The sequence below is a fragment of the Plecotus auritus genome (genome assembly GCF_963455305.1).
Source record: "Plecotus auritus genome assembly, chromosome: 3".
Classification (NCBI taxonomy): Eukaryota; Metazoa; Chordata; class Mammalia; order Chiroptera; family Vespertilionidae; genus Plecotus; species Plecotus auritus.
The window spans coordinates 184,320,959-184,343,197 of record NC_137772.1 but is presented as its reverse complement, the minus strand read 5'-3'; the positions used below and the strand labels follow the sequence as shown (position 1 = coordinate 184,343,197).

At 38.8% G+C, this 22,239-nt stretch overlaps 1 protein-coding gene across 4 annotated transcripts in view; it reads left to right on the top strand.

Annotated features, from left to right (window-relative positions):
• CNTN1 (contactin 1) overlaps positions 1–22,239 on the top strand; it is a 292,079-nt gene that overhangs the window by 174,065 nt on the left and 95,775 nt on the right. For all 4 annotated transcript variants that reach the window (XM_080661300.1, XM_080661301.1, XM_080661302.1 and 1 more), the window contains 7 exons: positions 2,134–2,233; positions 2,387–2,568; positions 7,117–7,241; positions 7,896–8,013; positions 12,761–12,911; positions 18,895–19,022; positions 19,317–19,492. In XM_080661300.1, the coding sequence (XP_080517426.1) occupies positions 2,134–2,233; positions 2,387–2,568; positions 7,117–7,241; positions 7,896–8,013; positions 12,761–12,911; positions 18,895–19,022; positions 19,317–19,492 (980 nt within the window). The remainder of the gene's footprint in view (positions 1–2,133; positions 2,234–2,386; positions 2,569–7,116; positions 7,242–7,895; positions 8,014–12,760; positions 12,912–18,894; positions 19,023–19,316; positions 19,493–22,239) is intronic.

Sequence of the window (22,239 nt, the reverse complement as noted above, 5' to 3'; positions counted from 1 at the left end):
TTTCCCAGAAATTCAGTGTTTCTATTGATTTTTTTACTTTCTAACATATAGAAGTGTTTCTCCTCCTGTTTAACCTAATTCCTCCAAATGTCCTGATTCACCTCACATTTGATTTATTAGGGACTTCATTACATTACTCACTTCCTTTCTTTTCTAAATCTCCCAACTCTCCTCCATTCCTTTCTCTCTGTGTCTTCTTTTGTATTCAGTGCCAACAATCTTCAGTAACCCAAACAACTTCCTATTTGCTAATCCAAAGAAAGTTTTCAGTCTAATTCTGTATTTACTGTGACACTATTGGTGTCTTCAGTCTCTGGAACTATCCCTTCTTTGCCCAATTTTCCTTCGTCCTTCCACTCTTCATCTCCCACTTGCCTCCCAGACAAATTCTATGCAGTATCCTTCACCAGATCTTCCTCTTTCTTATATTTCTCTCTAATCTTTTTCTGGATATTCTCACCCATTTACACCTTTCAACAGTCGCCCTAGGCAGGTGGCTCCCAATTCACATTTCCAAAACTTTTCCCTGTGTTTAGAGTCTTTAATTCTACCCACTGCCTGGATTTTTCACACAGAAGGTGCTCAAGGATATTCAGCTCACAATGTTTCAAACACACCTGTTATCTTACCTCTAAACCTCTTCTGGTGTTCTTACCTCTAAATTTAGCAATCTCATTATATTTCTACTACCTCAGGGTAGCATTTTTTTTTTTTTAGGGTAACATTCTTAATCAACTCCTTTCCTCCCCTCATCTTCAGGACAGTGAGTTCAGTGGTTTTCAGTTAGAAGCACTTGGGAAGTTTGAGAAAAATGTGGAACCCCGATATGCTGAGTCAGCAGGCCTGGGAAGTGACCCAGGAATCTGCGGGTTCAACGAACATCCCAGGTGATTCTGATGAGGTGGATATTTAATCTACACCTTGAGAAAACATTGATCCAAGCGAAGCCCTCTCGATTCTCCCTCTAGCACACCACTGGGATCTGTTCTCCCCTTTCTGTTCCCACTGTGACTATCCTAGGTCAGACTCTCATCTTTTTTCTTTATAAATTTATGAAACAATCTTCCTTACATATCTAACTCTATTCTGAATTTCTCTTCTCCATCATTAAAAACTACCAACAAGGTATTCTACCTAAACCAAAGGTAAGATTTATATTAATTCTCATACCAAAACCCATTGGTAATTTCAAAAGATTTAATATCACAGTTCTAGATTGGCATTGCAAGATCATCTTTAACTACATATACTTCAACATAATTTGAATTGCTAGACTTTTCTTTTTTAATTTCCTGCACACATCTGGAGTTTTGTCATAATATGCTATTTCCTCATCCTGGACTAGTCCAGTTCAAATGCCTTCCTTACCTGAAATTCCCATACCCACTTCCAATTATCTTTCTTGGCTGCTACTTTTTTTTTAGATCCCGTATTTCCATTTTGGCTTATATTTCAGGTGATTGTGTATTTCTTTGTCTCCTTAGCATCATATGATATAAAGTACATACTCACATGTGATCCTAAACAATGTACTTCGCCTTTCTGAGACTATTTCTTCCCCAACAAGGGAATAGTACATCTTTTAGGACTGATATGTTACATAAATCAGTTAATGGACCTTTGTTTATGAGCGCAGTGATGTCTGAATAGACACTTTCTTTCCTTCTTTCCCTCTTCTCTTCCCTCTTTTCAACTATTTTCCCTTTGCCTTATTATCCATGGACACTTATTTCTCCCTTTTCCTCTCTTTCCTTCTTTCCTTTCTTCCCTTCCCCTTCTCCCTTATTTTCTTTCTTCTTTCCTTTTCTTCCTAAGCCCCATGTAGCACCTAGCACAATGTTTGACACGTATATTTGATGTGCCCTAAAGAATTCTTGAAATTATTTTGTGAGTTGAATCAGATTGATTTACACAGCTGTCAGATGAGCCAAAGTGATAGAAAATGCTTGACAAGCTTTATATTATATACATAATATGCATAAAAATAAATCTACACAGATATTTTTCAAAACCTGTGCAGAGAAAAGCCATCTATATTGAATCAATTCTAATACCATAAAAAAGAACAGTATTAAAAAAAAAACAGTATTTTGTTTATTAATTCATTGAGGTTTTTGTTTTTCTTAACATTAGGGACAACAAAACCATATCCTGCTGATATTGTAGTTCAGTTCAAGGACATATATGCATTGATGGGCCAAAATGTGACTTTAGAGTGTTTTGCCCTTGGCAAGTAAGTATGTACATTTTTCATTAATGTATATATAAATACATTAATTTTGTGCTTTGGGGGAAATAAATGATGTAAATGTTTAGCTATCAACATAATTATAAGATTGCCTCCTAAGCATTGTGGACTCTTAGCTCTTGCATCTCCTATTTAAAGCCCTGTTCCTGACATCCGGTGGCGAAAGGTCCTGGAACCCATGCCCAGCACTGCCGAGATCAGCACCTCCGGGGCCGTCCTGAAGATCTTCAATATCCAGCTTGAAGATGAAGGCACATATGAATGTGAGGCTGAGAACATTAGAGGGAAGGACAGACACCAGGCAAGAATTTATGTTCAAGGTAGATATTTTGTTTTAATTTTTTATAAATTTTCAGCCATTTTTATACTTGAAAAACTAGTAGTACATAGTGATTAATCCTATCTAATAAAGAGGGAATATGCTAATTAACCATCACTCCGTCACAAAGATGGCTGCACCCACAGCTGAGGCCAAGTTCCCATAAGGAGCCTTAACAAGCAATCAGCAGGGACCTGAGGCTACGCCCTCCCCCACCCCCATGGGGCTTGACAGGGGACCTCAGGCTGGCAGGGCTTGACAGGGGATCTCAGGCCACCTTCCACACCCGGCAGGGCTTGACAGGGGACCTCAAGGTGCGCTTCCCGTCCTGGTGTTGGGCTAGGGGACCTCAGGCTGCTCCCTCTGCCCCAGTGCCAGGCCAGGGGACCTCAGGCCCCGTCCCCACCAGGTGGGGCTTGACAGGGGACTTCAGGCCACACCCCCCACCCGGCAGGGCTTGACAGGGGACCTCAAGGTGCACTTCCCATCCTGGTGCTGGGGTAGGGGACCTCAGGCTGCTCCCCCTGCACCAGCGCCAGGCCGGGGGACTTCAGGCTGCTCCCCCCACCTGGCAGGGCTTGACAGGGGACCTCAGGCCACATCCCCCACCCAGCAGGGCTTAACGGGGGACCTCAAGGTGCACTTCCCATCCTGGTGCTGGGCTAGGGGACCTCAGGCTGCTCCCCCGGCCCCAGCGCCAGGCCAGGGGACCTCAGGCCATGCCCCCCAGTAGGTGGGGCTTGACAGGGGACCTCAGGCCACATCCCCCACCCAGCGGGGCTTGACAGGGGACCTCAAGGTGCACTTCCCGTCCTGGTGATGGGGTAGGGGACTTCAGGCTACTCCCCCTGCACCAGCGCCAGGCCAGGGGACCTCAGGCCACGCCCACAGCAGGTGGGGCTTGACAGGAGACTTCAGGCCATGCCCCCTACCCTGGCACCAGGCCAGGGGACCTCAGGCCGCATCCCCCGCCCCAGCACTGAGCCAGGGGACCTGAGGCTGTGCCCCCCTGCCTGGCGGGGCTTGACAGGGGACCTCAAGTTGCACCCCCAGTGCTGGGTCAGGGGAACTCAGCCCAGGGGGGACCTGAGGCTGCAACCCCCTGCCGATGGGGCTTTACAGGGGACCTCAGGCCATGCCCCCCACCCAGCGGGGCTTGACAGGGGATCTCAGGCCATGTCCCACACCTGGTGGGGCTTAATGGGGGACCTCAAGGCATGCCCCCAACCCCGGTCTGGGCTGGGGGACCTCAGGCCATGCCCCCCTGTCCTGGCGCCAGGCCAGGGGACCTGAGGCTATGTTCCCTGCCCGGCGGGGCTTGACAAGGGTGGGACTAGCTAGCCAGGTCTGGATCTATCCCAATGAGGGGTGGGGAGTGGCCAGGTCTGGGTCTCACGTGATTTTGAGGCGCATGTGGGTGGGCGGGGACTTGACTCTGGGTCCCATGGTGTGCCCCAGACTCGGACAGGAGGAAGGTTTTCATATACATTTTACTGATTTTCTTTCATCTCTGACACTTCTATTATAGAGAAAAGGCAAATAGCAATATTAAATTATTTCCTCTAATTAATCCCCTTGTAATGTGCACGAATTTCGTGCACTGGGCCACTAGTAATTTAATAACAGTGAAGTATATTACATGATGCAAAATCATGAAATATTTGTTCTGTCTAATTAAGTTGCACATATTGGTTATACAGTATTCTAGTATATATCTGTGATCAATCAGTATCACTTCCCTGTAAACCCTCTCAGCTCACTCATCTCTCTACTTTGTCTTATTAGCTTTGCAGAGGCTAACCCTGGAAAAATCAAGCTCCCTGCCTCTCAGTGCCTGGAACCAGGAACTTGAATATGAGTTAAGATAAACACTACCATATTGGTTAATTCACTGTAAATGATGCATCACTAACTTTAAGGGAATCTTAGTGTTACCTGGCAATTATACTACATTTCCCAGGTGCACTTACTTGCCCACTCTCTTAAGTAAACATTTCATGACTTCATTACTTCCTTCAAACCTGTAACTTGGCTTTCTATTTTATAGAGAAAATGGAAGTAATTCAATTAGAACTTCTACATTCTCCCAACCACATCTACCTGATACCTGCATCTCTACCCATACCTCTTATTATTATAAATTCAGTTGCTATCTGAGGCCAACACCTCCATTTGTGTATAGATTCTACCCCTCTTACTTATTTAAGGTTATTGTCCCAGAAGTCCCTCATCCTTACAGCATAAGAATTTTTTTTCACTTTACTAGATTATTCCCATCAGTATATAGTGGCTCTGTTTCTTCCTTCCTTAAATTCTTCATTTTACCTCTGGCTACTGCCCCATTTTTTTCTTCTTGTCTCCCCTTAAAAAAGTAATAAAAATCATGACAGAATTGTGTATACTCTTTAAAAATGCTGCCTCTTTTTTTTCTCTCTTAAATACACTGATTTGATTTTTATCCCCACCTCTCAACTGAAACCTTTGCTTTTATGATCACCATGACATCCATTTTTTGCCAAAGCTGATGGTCATTTCTCTGTTGTATCTTTCCTGACTGAACAACAGCAGTTGCCATAGTCAATCCCTTCCTCTTCCATGATTCACTTTCCAGGCTTCTGCCCTGGAACCCACACTTTGTTGATGTCCTTCTACACCACTCTCCTTCTCCTCCTAACTCCGTGCCCTTCTAACATTGGAGCCCTGGGGATTTGGTCTTTGAACCTTTTTTTTTTTTATTTCAGTCACAAAACTCGGACCCAGACATTTTCTCTGCCCTCCAAACTTGTATATTTTATACCCCAACAAAATTCATTTGATACAGATCAAATACATGTAGGTGGCCTCCTGAGGGGAGAAAAATTCTGCTTAGAACTCTTACATTTTTTTAAATACAGCTGCCACTCTCTGTCTGGTTTTTAGAGCTTATAGATTGGTCTTAATTCAACATGTTAAAAATCTACGCTCCAGGTTCTCAACAGAGTAGAGTTCTTAACTGTCTAATATGTAAATCCTTAGAAGAATCAAGGTGACAGAGCAGATATTTATAGGCAGTAATTTAAGGAAACTGCTATTTCTCTGTACTAATGAGGCATGCAAAGTTTTATCTTTTGGTCTAATCAAACAAGCAGAGGATTGCATAATTAAGTCGTATATAGGATGCAACAAGCTGATTCACTTATTTATTCTTCTCATTTTTAATATGACATCTCTATGTTACCTGTGTGAGGCTAAGGCAGAAATGGTGCTGATATTCCCGTTTTATCTATTACTAAGATTATATACAGAATAAAATCTCTATCAATTAATATAACATATTACGAATATTTATTTTAAAATACTCTCCATATGTTACAGGTAAAACATAATTATAAGCAAAAACATACTAAATTATATGTACTCTAAAAATATGTATGTATACAAATATACACATAATGTTGATGGAGTTCAGTGCGATCAGAAAAATGTCTTATGCCTCGTCCTGGCCGGGTGGCTCAGTTGGTTGGAGAATCATCCTGTACACTAAAAGGTTACAGGTTCAATCCCCTGTCCAGGCACATGCAAGAGGCAACCAATATTGATGTTTCTCTCTCTCTCTCTTCTTCTCTCTCCCTCCTTCCCTTCCTCTCTCTCTAAAAATCAATGGAAACATATCCTTGGGTGAAAATTTTTAAAGAAGTTTTTAGGTTCTTTGTTATTTATACACATTAAGTACTTTATAAAAGATGTGTTTATTGATTTGTTCATAAAATGAATATAATTAAAGTTATTTTCAAAGAAAATTAAATAAAATACTTTACTAGGGTTCTCTCCTATCTACTTCTTTATTTTATATTAATTTATTTACTTACATCTCTTTGAACTAGTTTACTTAAATAACTTACATACTAAAAAAGGTTATTAGGTTGCTTATTTGCTTGCTCTCTAGAAATATTATTTTCTTTTGGGAAATTCCTAGCATTTTTAAGCTCTCAATAGATCGGATCAGTTGACGAGGCTGAGATCAATTTCTCTTAAGCATAGATTTCACCATTTATAGCTACTGTATATAGTTTATAACATCTAAAGGTTATTTTAGTGAACAAGTAAAGTTACTGTGGATATTAGCCAAAGTTACATCAAAAGAAAGATAGTATATACCTGAGGAGTGGGAAAAAATGACTCTTTATCCTAAAAAGGAAGAGATAGTGTCATAATTAAGACATAATTCTTTAAAACTTTGTCATTTTGAAAGATTTATGTTATAAATATAAATTACTGCTCTCCATGCATTAGCTTTCTAATATAACATGGTTCACAAATAGAAAAATAATTATAAATTGAATTATAGCTAACTCCTGTTATAATAACAAAGGCTAAAATTTACCTGCAGACCTATGGAAATTCACTTTCAGTGGCTCTCACATTGATTTTATGACACACACATAGCTGATGTAATGAAGGTCAACTAAAGGCATTATTCATACTGAAGATTATGATGAATGTTGAGAATTACATTTGACATTTACACTGATCTTTCTTTATTTTTTCTTTTCTTTTCTTTATTTTTTAGCATTTCCTGAATGGGTAGAGCATATCAATGACACAGAGGTGGATATAGGCAGTGACCTCTATTGGCCTTGTGTGGCCACAGGGAAGCCCATTCCTACCATCCGATGGCTGAAAAATGGATATGTGGTATGTATGTGCAAGTACTTCGTGGTTCTTGGGTCCATATTTAGGTAACATTTCTGGTGGTCCTGGGATAAATATATCAGGAGAGTCAATAGAGTAAGGAGACATGGGACCTTTAATAATAATGATAAAAAATTTCATTAAAAAAAACAAGCAAGAAAGTGAACATAAATTATCTTCTTTTAGCTTAAACAACTTTCTGCAATCTTATGTCTACCTTCTCTTTCTCTCCTTATTTTTCCCTTTGTTCCACTTTCACCCCTCTTTTTACTCATCTATTTCCCCTCCATGATATTGTCCTCTTTTTCTTGCCACTGTTTTCCTGACCCACAGGAACAGAGGTAAGAGCAAAGTCCTATTTTTAGCCCTGGGAACAAGTAGCAGCAGAGGTGTCCTTCTCAGCCTTTCCACTGTAGCCTCCCAGCTGGGCTGGGAGGGGAAAAGGTAGGCTCTCAGCTCGGTAGGAGGAATAAAATAGGAGCCACTGAGTGTGGTAAGTGGGTTTGAGTTCCCCATGAACATCCAATTTCCCTTGGCTTAGTTCATAGTGGGGCAGAATAATGTACTTAAATAAAAAGACATCCAAGCCCACACCCAAATGAAAGCGTTTCTGTTAAAGTTTATTGAGGAAATGTTTTTCCTTTGTGTTCTTTTCAGTATCATAAAGGAGAACTGAGACTGTACGATGTGACGTTTGAAAATGCTGGCATGTACCAGTGCATTGCTGAAAACACATACGGAGCCATTTATGCCAACGCGGAGTTGAAGATCTTAGGTCGGTATCGTTTCTGGTTCCTGTTAACATTCAGCAAGAAAGTGATACATTAAAAAATGACCAGAGGGTGTCTGCAGATCATACTTGATTTCACGTTATATTCTGGCATTATTAAGTTAAAAACGTTTACAATGTGGTTTGGACTAGAATATTATTATTTTTTCTTCCTGTCATTAAAGAACGGTAAATAAATATAAGGCAACATGGAGCATAATAGTTTCAAAAATGTTGTGAATGGTAAAGAAAACCTTACACATGCCGATTTTTACAAGACTGTTCACTCCTATATCTGGGCAGCTAAACAGTTACCTGATAGTCACATAGAGAGGATAGTGCTTTCACAGGCGCATGACCCAGCCTCAGAGGAGGCGTCTGGAGCACTTGCTCGCTGTATCAGTCCCTGGGTCTCATGCCCTACAATTGCTACATGAGACCCTCAGGACGTTCTTCAAGCTCCTTGTCCCTTGCTGACTTCTACTTTCATAATGCTTCTTGTTTCTCCATGAAAATCATAACCCTTTGAAACAGAATATTTCAATTTCCCATCCCTCATTCAAAACTATCTACATCTTTACTACCCCTGCCCTTTCATCTCTTCATCCAGAGAAAGATAGGTCTGTCTTCTCCTGTCCAAAAATAATCCCCTTACCTGTGTCCTATATTCATTCCTTTTTATTTACCCTGATACTTTATTCTTGCTACACCAAGGGGAAATGCTTTAAAACCTTGCTATCACTACAAATTTAGTGACACTAAAATACTAGTAATATGAATGGACGTTACAGAACTGCAAGGAAGTATTAAAAATAAACTATCTTGCCCTGACCAGTTTGGCTCAGTGGATAGAGCGTAGGCCTGTGGACTGAAGGGTCCCAGGTTCAATTTCAGGCAAGGGCATGTACCTTGGTTGTGGGCACATCCCCAGTAGGGGGCGTGCAGGAGGCAGCTGATCGATGCTTCTCATCATCTATCCCTCTCCCTTCCTCTCTGTAAAAAATCGATAAAATATATTAAAAAAATAAACAAATAAACTTTTTTTTTTTAAATTGAGGTCTTAATTTTAACTTTCCCTTCTACTTATTATAACAATGAGGATCATATTCCATTTCTTCCCACACAAAGTCAAAACATTTTGATTAATATATTTGATCTAGTTCATTTGAGTATCAAACAAATGTTCAGGCTTCAGTTTCATACCATATTATTTTGGTATGGAGTGAAAAAAAAACATTTGACTCTTGGAGAAAATATGAGGTGAATTTACACTTTTTTCCAAATATAAACTTTATATTTTCTGTTAAAATTTCTTATTTATCCTAATGCATTACAAAAGAATATGAATATTCAACAGTTCAGGCTGAAGATCTCTCTACATTAAAACATTAGATCTGTCAACCATTTAATGACTATTAATGTAGTAACTAAGCAAACAGCATTTTCAGCCTAAGAGCAATGTTCCTGGGCATTTTTATATTAGTCTCAATATATATTTGTTTATTACCTTTAGGAACATTTCTTTAGTTGTTTAAATTCATTTATTCATCCACCAAATACTTCTTGAGTATGTACCAGATACTATTTTTTCCTCTTTTTTTAATATATATATTTTTTCCTTTTAATCTTTATTGTTGAAAGTATTACAGAGACCCTCCTTTTCCCCCCATTAACCTCTTCTAGTCCTTTCCCGTCCTGCCCAGACCCTCACCACCCCATTGTCTGAGTCCACGGGTTATGCATATATGCATACAAATTCATTGGTTGATCTTTTTCCACCCAATCTCCCCTTTTTTTTTAACAGGCCTAGTAAAGAACAAAAAAGACACACACACACACACACACACACAAACACACACACACACACACACACACAAAAGCATGTCTTCTTCTTAATTGGGTGAAAATGTTCCCTTTTTCCTTCCCACTATTAAAATATATGGGAACATACTCTAGATCCTGTAACTAGAAATTAAAATATTAGATGAGTACAAACTTACTTAAATAACCATGCTGAATCAATTATTCCATTAAAACTGAACCTATTCAAGAAAAATGATCATTTTCTAGATACATTTACTAGTAGACTTTTAAATATAATCATTTTAAATTTTGTCCCATATTTTACAGGGAATATATCACCCACAATATTTATTAAGCCCATACCACACACTGAATTAGGTGTACAGCACTAGTTGGTTGGTTACTTTTTAATCTGTCAATAATCAAATTGTTAGAAGTGCCAAATCTCAGGCCCACACCAGACCTACTAAATCTATATTTTGTCAAGGTCTTCAGATAATTTTGATGAACAGACAAAATTGAGAATCACAGGACTAGAAGATGAGGAGTCAAGACCTGAATAAAGATAAACAGGCCTGACGCTGGCCAGGTACCTCAGTTGATTAGAGCTTTGTCCCAGTACACCAAGTTGTAGATTTGATCCTCAGTCAGGGCACACACAAGAATCAACCAATGAATACATAAATAAGTGGAACAACAAACCAATCTCTATTTCCCTCTCTCTCTCCCCTCCTCTCTCTAAAATCAATCAATAAATTAAAAGTAAAAAAGCTATACCTAGGCCTAAAAAATGCTCCAGGAAGGACATAGTTACAGATGATTGGAATGTGTGGAAATTGATGAATGGAATCACCCTGGAGTCTGCTAATAAACAAGGAGGTTGAGAAATGAGCTAAATGTGGGGACCCTAAAGAAAGTTAGAGCATGCCATCAATGGAGTAACTTTTTATGAGACTCTATATCTTATTTTCACAATTATTTTTCTGTACATGGAGGTAAAGATTAACTCCAGGTGAATCATGACCTTAATGGGATTCCCCAGAAGGCAGGGCTCTCTGTTTACTTTACCATCTCTAGTACCTGCACTCAGTTGGTGTTCAGTACATGTTTGTTTAATGAGGGGGGAGTCATATTGCTTAGTGAAAAAAGCATGTTTGAAAATCACAAGGAACTAGATTCTAATGTGAATCCTACCTGGTACTTGCTGCCTGTGACACCTTCAGCAAATGATGTAATTTTAATAGCTATCACTTCTCTCCTTTGTAAACTAGGGATAGTTCATTTACAGTGTAATTGAGAGTATGGATTGTGACCGTAGGTCATCATTAATGATGGTGTTCAATTTCCTCCAGTCTTTTATTTAACTTCTCTTGTGCAATTCAGCCAAAACAATTGAATTAGATGTTACCTTCAAGGTAAATATGTATATAGTGCTTGATTATAACTAAATCTATACTAATAAAAGGGTAATATGCTAATTAGACTGGGTTGACTGGCCATCTTCTGGATGTCCAACTTCCTCCTGGACAAAGCCATGGTGGTGGGGGCTGAGGCAGAGGCAGTTAGGGGTGATCAGGCCGGCAGGGGAGGGCAGTAGGGGGCGAGATCAGGCAGGCAGGGGAGGGCAGTTGGGGGCGAGATCAGGCAGGCAAGGGAGAGCAGTTGGGGGTGAGATCAGGCCTGCCGGGGAGGGCAGTTGGGGGCGAGATCAGGCCAGCAGGCAGAGAGCTTAGGGGCAATCAGGCAGGCAGAGGGGCAAGGTAGGGGTAATCAGGCCAGCAGGCTGCGGGGTTAGGGGCGATCATAATTAGAGGTTATGGTAGGAAAGTGGTTAGGAGTCAGTCATCCTGGATTGTGAGAAGGATTTCTGACTGCCGGTTTAAACCAGCAGTCGGACATCCCCCAAGGTGTCCCAGATTAGAGAGGGTGCAGGCCAGGCTGAGGGACCTCCCCTCTGTGCACTGATTTTGTGCACCGGGCCTCTAGTCTTATAATAATACAGTAGTCACCAAGAATTATATATTTAAAATTGGTGAATTTTATGATAAGTTAAATATACCTGTATAAAATCTTACCTAATAAGAGAGAAACATGTAAATTGACCGTACCTCCACTACGCACACAGCCAATCAGAGTGAGTATGCAAATTAACCCAACAAAGATGGAAGTTAATTTGCATACATACCTGGGTCCCTGGGAACCTCCTTGGCACCCAGGTCACTCCCAGCTGGCCATCGGAGGGGCGGGGGTCCCCCTTCCCAAGCCTAGGGTGGAGGCTTTAGGCTTGGGAAGGGGCCGAGCCTGCAATCGGAGGGGCCGGGCGGGGGGGCGGGGACCCCTTCCCAAGCCTAAAGCCTGGGGCAGAGGCTTTAGCCTTAGGAAGGGGCCGAGCCTGGGATCAGAGGGAAGGGGAAAAAATCAATGGAAACATATCCTCAGGTGAGGATAAAAAGAAAAATAAAGAAAGAAATGTCATATCCTATGAAAGACACATCTTGAAAATGCCTAAAGAAAGTTGTCATTCTTTCATGGTGAAGGGACTGGAGTCTGTGTTGATGAAACTACCTTGGCGGCTGCAGCAGCAGAGTGATGGGACTGGCTCCTTCCCCTCGCCTCCCGCAAAGGGAGGCCAGGCTGTGGCTTAGGTCCGCTCCCAACAGGGAGCATGCCTAAGCCATCAGTAGGACATCCCTTGAGGGCTCCCAGTATGTGAGAGGGGGCAGGCTGGACTGAGGCACCCCTCCCCAGTGCACAAATTTCATGCACCAGAGCCCTAGTTAGAAAATAAAAGAAAAAGTATTAGCATTAAGTACAAAATATGTATTGGTCATAGCTGATAATATTTGGTGAAACTAATCTTTTCTGTTGCTTAGTAATCAAAATGAAAGAAAAGATGGATAGCAGAATTTTTTTTAACAAAAGAGAAAAATAATAATTTACTTTCTTTTAGCTTTGGCTCCAACTTTTGAAATGAATCCTATGAAGAAGAAGATCCTGGCTGCTAAAGGCGGAAGGGTTATAATCGAATGCAAACCCAAAGCTGCACCCAAACCAAAATTTTCATGGAGTAAAGGGACAGAGTGGCTTGTCAATGGCAGCAGGTTAGTTCAGAAACTAGAAATCCAACTAGAATTCACTATTTGGGAAAATTTGTTTTACAGAGATTTGTTTTCACATTAATAATGTAAATGTTGTTTGTTCCAACTTTTCTTTGCCGAAGATATTCTAGTTCTAAGATGAATGAAGTTCTTACCCAATACTATCAGTGTCTATTATAATCAGGATTTAATTTTTAGGCCTCTATAATTAATTTATAAGGGAATTTAGAACACTGAAACTCAGATTCTTGGTAAATTGCCCAAGGCCACAAAAATAATGAACAATAAGATATAAAATAGGATCTCTTTAACTTCTTTTTTTCCTCATAAGGGCATCTATATTCATTCACATTTTATTTAATTTTATGCCATTAGCCTACTAACTATTTCAGTAAAAACATGAAAAGTTGACTTCAAATTACTAATCACCTCTTCCCGTCTTCTTAAGTGAACAGGAACTTCTAATCTTCCTAACAAATAGATCAGCTACCAATGTCTTGGTGGCTTTGGGGTAATACAAAAAGCATGTGACTTGCATAGATTCTTTATATAAAAGTCACACTGAATGCTTTCTGTAAGGTTCTAAGAAGCTATGGTTATAGTGAGAACTAGACTGGGGAGGAGACAGTCAGGATGAGAAATAAGAGGAATGAGATGTAAAGTTGGGGGATCAGGAAATATTCCAGGCAGTGAGAGTAAAATGTGCAAAGGCCCTGAGGCAGAGAGTATAGAATGTGTAAGGAATGTAGGAACTAAATTCATTATGGCTTGTCTTTAGAAGAAAATAGGGAAGTGTTTTAAGAAATGAGATATAGTAAGCCAGATCATCAATAACAACGTTTCTATGCTAAGGGGCTTGGGCTTCATCTAACAGTAATGGAAATCTGACTAAAGGCTTAAATAAGGAAGGAAAAACATATTTTGCCTTTTAAAAGAGTATTCTGGCCAAGTATATAAGATAAGTCTACTTCACAATAATCCAATAAAGTAAGAGGTGCATTATCATCTCTCTGTTGAGGTATCTAAAGCCTGGAAAGGTTAAGTGAACTTCTGAAAATACAAACTGAAAAACTTAAACACGTGTCATAGTGATATGAATGATCATATGCTAACATAGTCCTCGTATTAGGATGTTCACGAGAGTGGCTGTGTGGGGAACAGAGGTGGGGTGGGGAGAAAGGACAGTGTAGGGATAGCACTTGCTTCCCTGAACACGTTAACTTTTATAGTTAATACGTCTAAGAGTTATTAAGAATTTAATGAAATGATACTGGAAGAATTAATGTTAAAGGAAGAATCCATTTGTTCAGTTTGCTGCTCAAACATTAGCTTTTAATTTAAAAACCTTGGCTTCAGTTCTAATGAGCACCAATATTATAGGCCTCTCCAGCCCAGGATTTCTCTGAACCATGTTTCATGGATTTGTTTTTCTTAAATATCAACACATTCAAAGAAAATAAAATTCTACTTCCTAAAAGTTTACTATTTTAGTCCTATCATAATATGTTTAAAGTCTTTGAATCAAATTGTATTACTTTTTTAGGAAAGGATCTATAAATCCAATTTTGTTCACTACTTTAATCCATTAATAATCTCTTTATAATCAACATAGTATTTGATGTAAATATAGGTTTGAAAGTAATAAAATAGTATGTATAAAGAAAAGTTAAAGTAATAAATTAGTTTTAGAGAAATAAATATTTCTGTTGAAAAATATTCAGCGAGTAACTGAATAACTCATTAAGCATAACTATAATTTCATTCTGATTAATATAGTTATAAAAAAGTGGTTCTACATTACAGATTAATTTATCTTCCTGGTTAGTGGCTTGTAAAATGATTTACACAATATTTGCAATCAGTAGAGAGGAGACATATGTCTTGATAAGTTATAATTAAGTTCTCGGTTGTATGATTTTATTTTGGGCTAAAGTCATATATATTTGCCAACAGAAATTATTTGTAATTGTCCACTTATATCTGATAGATGGCTGTTAGCTATAAAGTGATCTTTATCTGAGCTATTGTTGGAGAATATCTCCAGAATTCTTTTCTACTCCAGAGTCAGTATACTTTAAATATTACTAAATAAGATTGAGCTCATTCAGAGTAATTTTTTGTGGTGGTTAGTGAGTAATTTATTAAAGACCAGAGTAGCTTGTCTGACTACTTGTCTATATCATATTACCTGAAAATAAGAATAAGATCCTGGGAGCTTAATCTACATTGATTTAAGAATAAAGACCATCTTCCTGGCCAATGTGGATCAGTGAGAGCGTCGACCCATAAACCAGGAGGTCATGGTTTGATTCCGGGTCAGGGTACATGCCCCAGCTGTAAGCTTGATCCCAAGTAGGGGGCCTGCAGGAGGCAGTTAATAGATGATTCTCTCTCATCATTGATGTTTCTATCTCTTTCTCCTTCTCCCTCTCTCTCTCTGAAATAAATAAAAACATATATTTTTAAAAAGAATAAAAAACATTATTACCAAAAAAAAAAAAAAATCAAGCTCCCTACATATTCTTACTAAAAATTAATTTTAATGCCATGGAAGAACTGCCTGAAAGTATAGTGAAATCAGTGATGCAGGAAGTATACATTTTAAGGACGATAATGATCAATTGAGAGCTAATATACGTGAGAAAACTAACACTACCAGCGTGATTCTAAAAAGAATAATTGTCACTGTTGTTTCCATTGCAACCTAACTATAATTTTTATTGACTTACTTGCAAAATAATTCAATGGAAGAGGGGTGGAAATTGGCTAAGGATTTACACTAGAGCCTAGTGAGAAAAAAATGTGGCATGATACTGTTGGTACTGTGATACTATGGAACTATGGAAAGCAGATACCAACAAAGGATTAATCATGAAAGAGATTTATTAATGGCAATGAGGAGGAAAGAAAACAGAGAGGACAGAAGGTGGATGACCAGATGCAGATCTTACTCCAGATGAAGGAGACAAGGAAGGAAGGAAATCTGGGTGCAAATGACTTGGGCTTCAGTGTAGATTGAGGGGAGTATGGGAATGCCACTGGAGAGTCGTCCAGCTAAAAATGCCCATCACAGGAGTCTGGTATCTTCCTGGAACTGGCCTGCCTTAAAATCCCTCTCGGGCTCAGTCATTGACTGAGAGCTGCCTGTGGAAAGTGCGGGCTTGGCTCAAACACACTGATAGCTTCTGAGTGTGGCATCTGGGGCACTGGGTCAATTACACTCCTTATAGTTGGAGAACTTAGAGGCACGTTGTCAAAGCTTCCACAGTCTCAAGCAATTACTCTTAGGTTTATATTATTTTGTTACTACGTTTCTTCTTCACGAAGCAGAAAGCACATACTCTGTCATGAACCTAAGTTGGTACTGGATAGTTAAAGAAAGGAAAGGAAATTCTGGAATATATTATTGGTGGAAAACCTTACCAGAGGTTTTTATTAGTAAGGTAGATATATAGTATTATTCCTTTATCAAGTTTGGCCCTTGAAATGGAATATATGAAGGATTGTTGGCATGTGTTTTGAAAAGCTTCAGAGATAAATTAAGTTTTTGGAAATTACACATTTAAAGAAGGTAAGTATCCAGTGGCAGATGAGTCAATATTAAATCAAAGTGCAAGGCGTTAAACAACCCAATCAAGAAATGGGAAACTGATCTAAATAGACACTTTTCAAAAGAAGACAGAAGGAAGGCCAAGAGACATATGAAAACCTGCTCAAAGTCACTAATCATCAGAGAGATGCAAATCAAAACAACAATGCAGTACCATCTCACACCTGTCAGAAAGGCAATCATCAACAAATCAACAAAGGACAAGTGCTGGAGAGGATGTGGAGAAAAAGGAACCCTCGTGCACTGCTGGTGGGATGCAGACTGGTGTAGCCACTGTGGAGAACAGTATGGAGTTTCCTCAAAAAACTAAAAATGGAGCTCCCATTTGACCCAGTGATCCCACTTCTAGGAATATATCCCAAGAAACCAGAAACACCAATCAGAAAGGATATATGCACCCCTATGTTCATAGCAGCACAATTCACCATAGCTAAGATTTGGAAACAGCCTAAGTGCCCATCAGCAGATGAGTGGATTAAAAAACTGTGGTACATCTACACAATGGAATACCACGCTGTGGTAAAAAAGAAGGAGTTCCTACCATTTGCAACAACATGGATGGAGATGGAGAGCATTATGCTAAGTGAAATAAGCTGGGCAGAGAAGGATAAATATCACATGATCTCACTCATTTGTAGAATATAATGAACAATATAAACTGATGAACAAAAATTGATCCAGAGACAGAGAAACATTAATCAGAACGTCAAACCTCAGGGAAGATAGGGGAGGGTGGGGGTAAGGGGGAGAGATCAACCAAAGGACTTATATGCATGCATGTAATCCTAATCAATGGACACAGACAACAGGGGGGTGGGGTCATGAATGGGAGGTGGGGGGTAATGGGGAATAAGGACACATATGTAATACCTTAATGAATAAAGAAATTAAAAAAAAAACAAAGTGCGAGGCATTATATGATAAATATAAGTTATATATAAAAGTTATAGTACAGTTATATATAATAAGTTGTTTTGGTCTCTAGCTTTTAAGGAAGGGGCAGATAGGCAGAGGGAATAGATTTAGGTTCTGTTCAAAGAAGAATTTTCTAAATATTAATCTGTTATAGAAGCTGTTTACTAAGGGAGGTTTTAGAATATCTTTTTTTAAATTTAGAATATCTTTAAAATAAGATATATTTGTATTTCTCTGTAGCTATGAAAATGTCAGTCTGTCCTTACTTCAAAGTCTGAATTGAAGTGTTAAGGTCACATTTCTGCAAGACCTGGGCTCATTTCTTTGAGGACTATGACTGATTTGAGCTTGTCCCGCAGAGGTGTAAGAGTATTTGATGGAGGGATATGGAAAACCACTTGTGTCAGTTCAGCTCCATTTAGTTCATTCACTCAAAAGAAAGGTTGATTGAATGACTACTCAGTGATCAGTGCCTCACCACTTAATGTGTTCTTGGCACACACAAAATATCTTTTTTCTAATGAGTTAATGGATACTATTACTGTTGAAGACACGGCCCCATACAAAGCAGATACAAATTTTCTACATAAAGATGGTATCATCTAATGTAAAGATAGGTTAATAAGTAAACCTAAATTATGTCAGATGAAATATGTATTAGAGAAAAAATATCTTGGAAGAGAGATAGGATGAGAATGGAAAGACAGCATAACTTTGTGTGTGTGTGTGTGTGTGTCTGTGTCCGTGTGTGTGTGTGAGTGTGTGCATGCATTCAATACTACCTAGAATTATCAGGCAAACCTTTCTGAAGGTGCAAAATCCTGAATGATGTGAGGAAGAAATGGTAAAATTGTCCAATGTCTCAAAGGCAATCAGAGGACTGTGGTTTTTACTATGTGAGAAGCAAGGTCACTGGATGGTTCCAAGCTATTGAGTGACATCACTGAGCAGAAGAGTGTCATGATATGCCTTCTGTCATTTATGTCTTCATGTATGGCTGACTCAAGGAAAAGGGACTATGGGTAGGCAAGGGTTAAAGCAGGAAGCCAGTTAGCAATGAATGCAATAGTCCAATAAAAAGATGAAGGCGGCTTTCTAAAACAACTTTCAATGCCGAGAAAGAATATTATAAACAAAGGCTACAATGTTTTCTCTTTTAAAATCTCACTGACAGCCCTGGCCATGTCCCTCTGTTGATTAGAGCAATGTCCCAATGCACCAAGGTTGAGGGTTCAATCTCAGGCCAGGACACATACAAGAAGAAACCGATGAATGTGTAAATAAGTAGAACAACAAATCAATGCTTCTCTGTCTCTCAAATAAATAAATTTTAAAAATGTTATCTGTCAACTAATTTGTGTAAAATGTACTAAACTAATGATACTAGTGTCTGTAATCTAAGACAAAAATAAAGTATTTCATGAAATTTTATGAATTACATATTTTTTTTCATTTCAATAGAACACTCATTTGGGAAGATGGCAGCTTGGAAATCAATAACATTACAAGGAATGATGGTGGCATCTATACATGCTTTGCAGAAAATAATAGAGGGAAGGCTAATAGCACTGGGACTCTTGTTATCACAGGTAAGGAAGCATTTAATTAAAATTGTGTTGTTTTTTTAGTTTGACATTGACACATTTCTAATGTACTGTAAGACGTGGTTCAGCACTAAGCTTCTAAGACAGTGCATGTACTGCTAAGTTTCCATTTGAAAAGCCTCTGGCCAAATCTCTTAATGAAATTGTTCCTGGAATTTGAATTTGAAAACATCATATTCCTTTGCACAGAGCAATCAAAATATATTGATTTTCATTCTTTTAATGTAGCAGATACTATTTTCTTGAATTGTGCTTTACGCCTTTATTTTACATGTCCAGATCCCACGCGAATTATATTGGCCCCGATTAACGCTGATATCACTGTTGGAGAAAATGCCACCATGCAGTGTGCCGCTTCCTTTGATCCTGCCCTGGATCTCACATTTGTTTGGTCCTTCAATGGCTACGTGATCGATTTCAACAAAGAGAACATTCATTACCAGCGGAATTATATGGTATGTGTTTTATGTTTCATCGCATTAATATCCCAGTGACCCCATGTATCTGCACGACAGCTCTGTTACTACAATCATTTACATGAGACTGAAAAACAGGCCAAAAAAAAAAAAAGCTTTTCGTGGGTCTCCTTATGTTCATCAGAGCACTCTTGCCCCTTTCTGAAAAATGGCTAGCCCTGAGGATTTTGGTAGATATATTAATCAATAACTATTCTTTGTGCTCTAGGTCTATTTCCCCTGGATTATTATACAATTTTTATATTGATGTAGTATACCTTAGTATATTTTTACTCTGGGTTCTAGTGCCTTCACATTAACTTTAAATGAGGTAAGAGCATAAACTTATCTTTTGTTAAAACAATTATTTTAGGGTATTTATTTTATTTTTTTGAGGATAAGATATAGATAAATTATATATATGGGGAGGTTAGGAGAACAAATCCGTGTGATTTGAAAAGGGTTAAACAGCTGTTTCAGTTTAAGAATAGGAAAGCATACATGATACAAGTCCTTTAATTAAGCACAGGGATGTATAGATATAAAGAGTATAGGCCCTAGCTGGTTTGGCTCAATGGGTAGAGCATCAGCCCATAAACTGAAGGGTTCCAGATTCAATTTCAGTCAAGGGCATGCACCTCATTTGCAGTTCAATCCCCAGCTCCAGTTGGGGGTGTATGGGAAGCAAACAATCAATGTGTCTCTCTCTCACATCCATGTTTCTCTCTCTCTCTGTCTCACCCCATCCCTTTTGACTCTCTCTCTATCAAAAAAAAAAAAAAAATCAATGGAAAAATATCCTTCGGTAAGGATTAACAACAACAAAAAGAAAGAAAATAGAGGTACAAGACTGGGAGGTAATACGGGAGTAATAGCTTGTTGGAGGCATCGCTGGAGCATTGATAGGGCTGTCTAGTTTACAATGCATGTAAGAAACAAATTGAGCACTGCTCCTACCAGTTTGTTCTCTAGAAGGGTCTGTGTAGAATATGTGCTTAGTTAATAGAACTTTAATTTTAACTTTAGAAGTCAGTTATAAATATACTAGAGGCCCGGTGCATGAAATTCGTGCACTTGGGGCAGGGGGAGGGTCCCTTAGTCTGGCCTGCACCCTCTCGCAGTCCAGGACCCCTTGAGGGGATGTCCAACGACCATGGAGGCAGAAGAGGCTCCCGCCACTGCCACTGTGCTCACCAGCAGTGTGCCAGCTCAGGGCTTCTGGCTGAGTAGTGCTCCCCTGTGGGAGCGCACTGACCACCAGGGGGCAGCTCCTGTGTTGAGTGTCTGCCCCCTGGTGGTCAGTGCATGTCATAGCAACCAGTTGTTCCGCCATTCGGTTGATTTGTATGTTAGCCTTTTATTATATAGGATTAATAAAATTTGAGTTTAAATTAGTTCTGAGTTATAAAATGTTTAAGATTTTTACAGTCCTATGATATCTGAAAATTGGCATATATATATATTATAATAATATTATACTTTCAAATAATCTAGCTCTTTTAAAAAATTCTAGAACTTCCCACTTTAAAAAGCCAAACTAAGCTTTGAGTCAGATTAAGAGGGATTTTAACTAGATGGAGAAATTTATTCTTAAATATCATTAAATAGATTTATAGAATAACTGTTGATGTATCATCATGTTAATGCTTTTTTGTATCTCAAATGCAATTCCTTTTTCTTTCTTTTTAATCGAATAGGTTTAGCTGTAACTCTAAGTCTACAGTAAATTCACTGATTGTCTTTGGTTCTGAACTAACTTACACTTTAAAAAATGACAACTGCACCCTAGCTGCTTTGGCTCAGTGGATAGAGTGTTGGCCTGTGTACTGAGGGGTTCCGGTAGCCACAGATTCCAGTCAAGGGCACATGCCAGTTGTGGGCTCAATCCCCAGTTGGGGGCATGCAGGAGGCAGCCAATTGATGATTCTCTTTCATCATTAATGTTTCTATCTCTCTCTCCCTCTCTTTTCCTCTCCAAAATCAATAAAAATATATATATAAAAAATAAAAAAGTAAAATAAATAAAAAATGACAACTGGGTATTGGCAGAGAACTATTTTAACATTATGCCATGTGATATATTTTCCTTATATGTCAAACTATGTTGATATGCTTAATCATAAGCATACCCAAAACTAGTAAAATTGACACCAAAATCTTTAATAATTTCTTCAAATTGTGTTTTGTTTTGCAAGAAAAGCAAATGATACTCAGTATGTACTCAATTTAAGAAAAACTAAAGTGAGCTAAACAGAAATCTTATTTTTTAAAAAAATAGACCTTTAAATTTGCTTATTTCCTTCGTTTTATAAATTGAATAATTCCAAAAGTATAACAACCGTAATTTATAAAAGTAGTTAATAGCTTCTGTGAAGTCTATGGAAACAGATATTGGGGTATAAATTGCCTAAATGAAGCTGAAACTTTATTTGTGGAGCCTCTTGATGTTTTTAACATAATAGTTACATTGTATTGGTTAATGTAAATAAACATTTCAAAAAAAGAAATTAGCAAAGGGAGAGAGGAGAAAAGAATCCCTCGCTTTAAAAGAGTGAAAAATAAATAGCTGGAATGCTAATTAAGAAATAAATAATAAAGCAGACCATAAAAATGTAATAGACTTTGACCCTCACGATTGTCCCCCCTTTTGCAGAAGGTAGCCACAGAGATCCCTGCAGTTGCCCCTCAGCTTATCCAGAGGAGAACCCTAACTGCACACCCATGCTCTGGGCTCACCAACCCTGGTT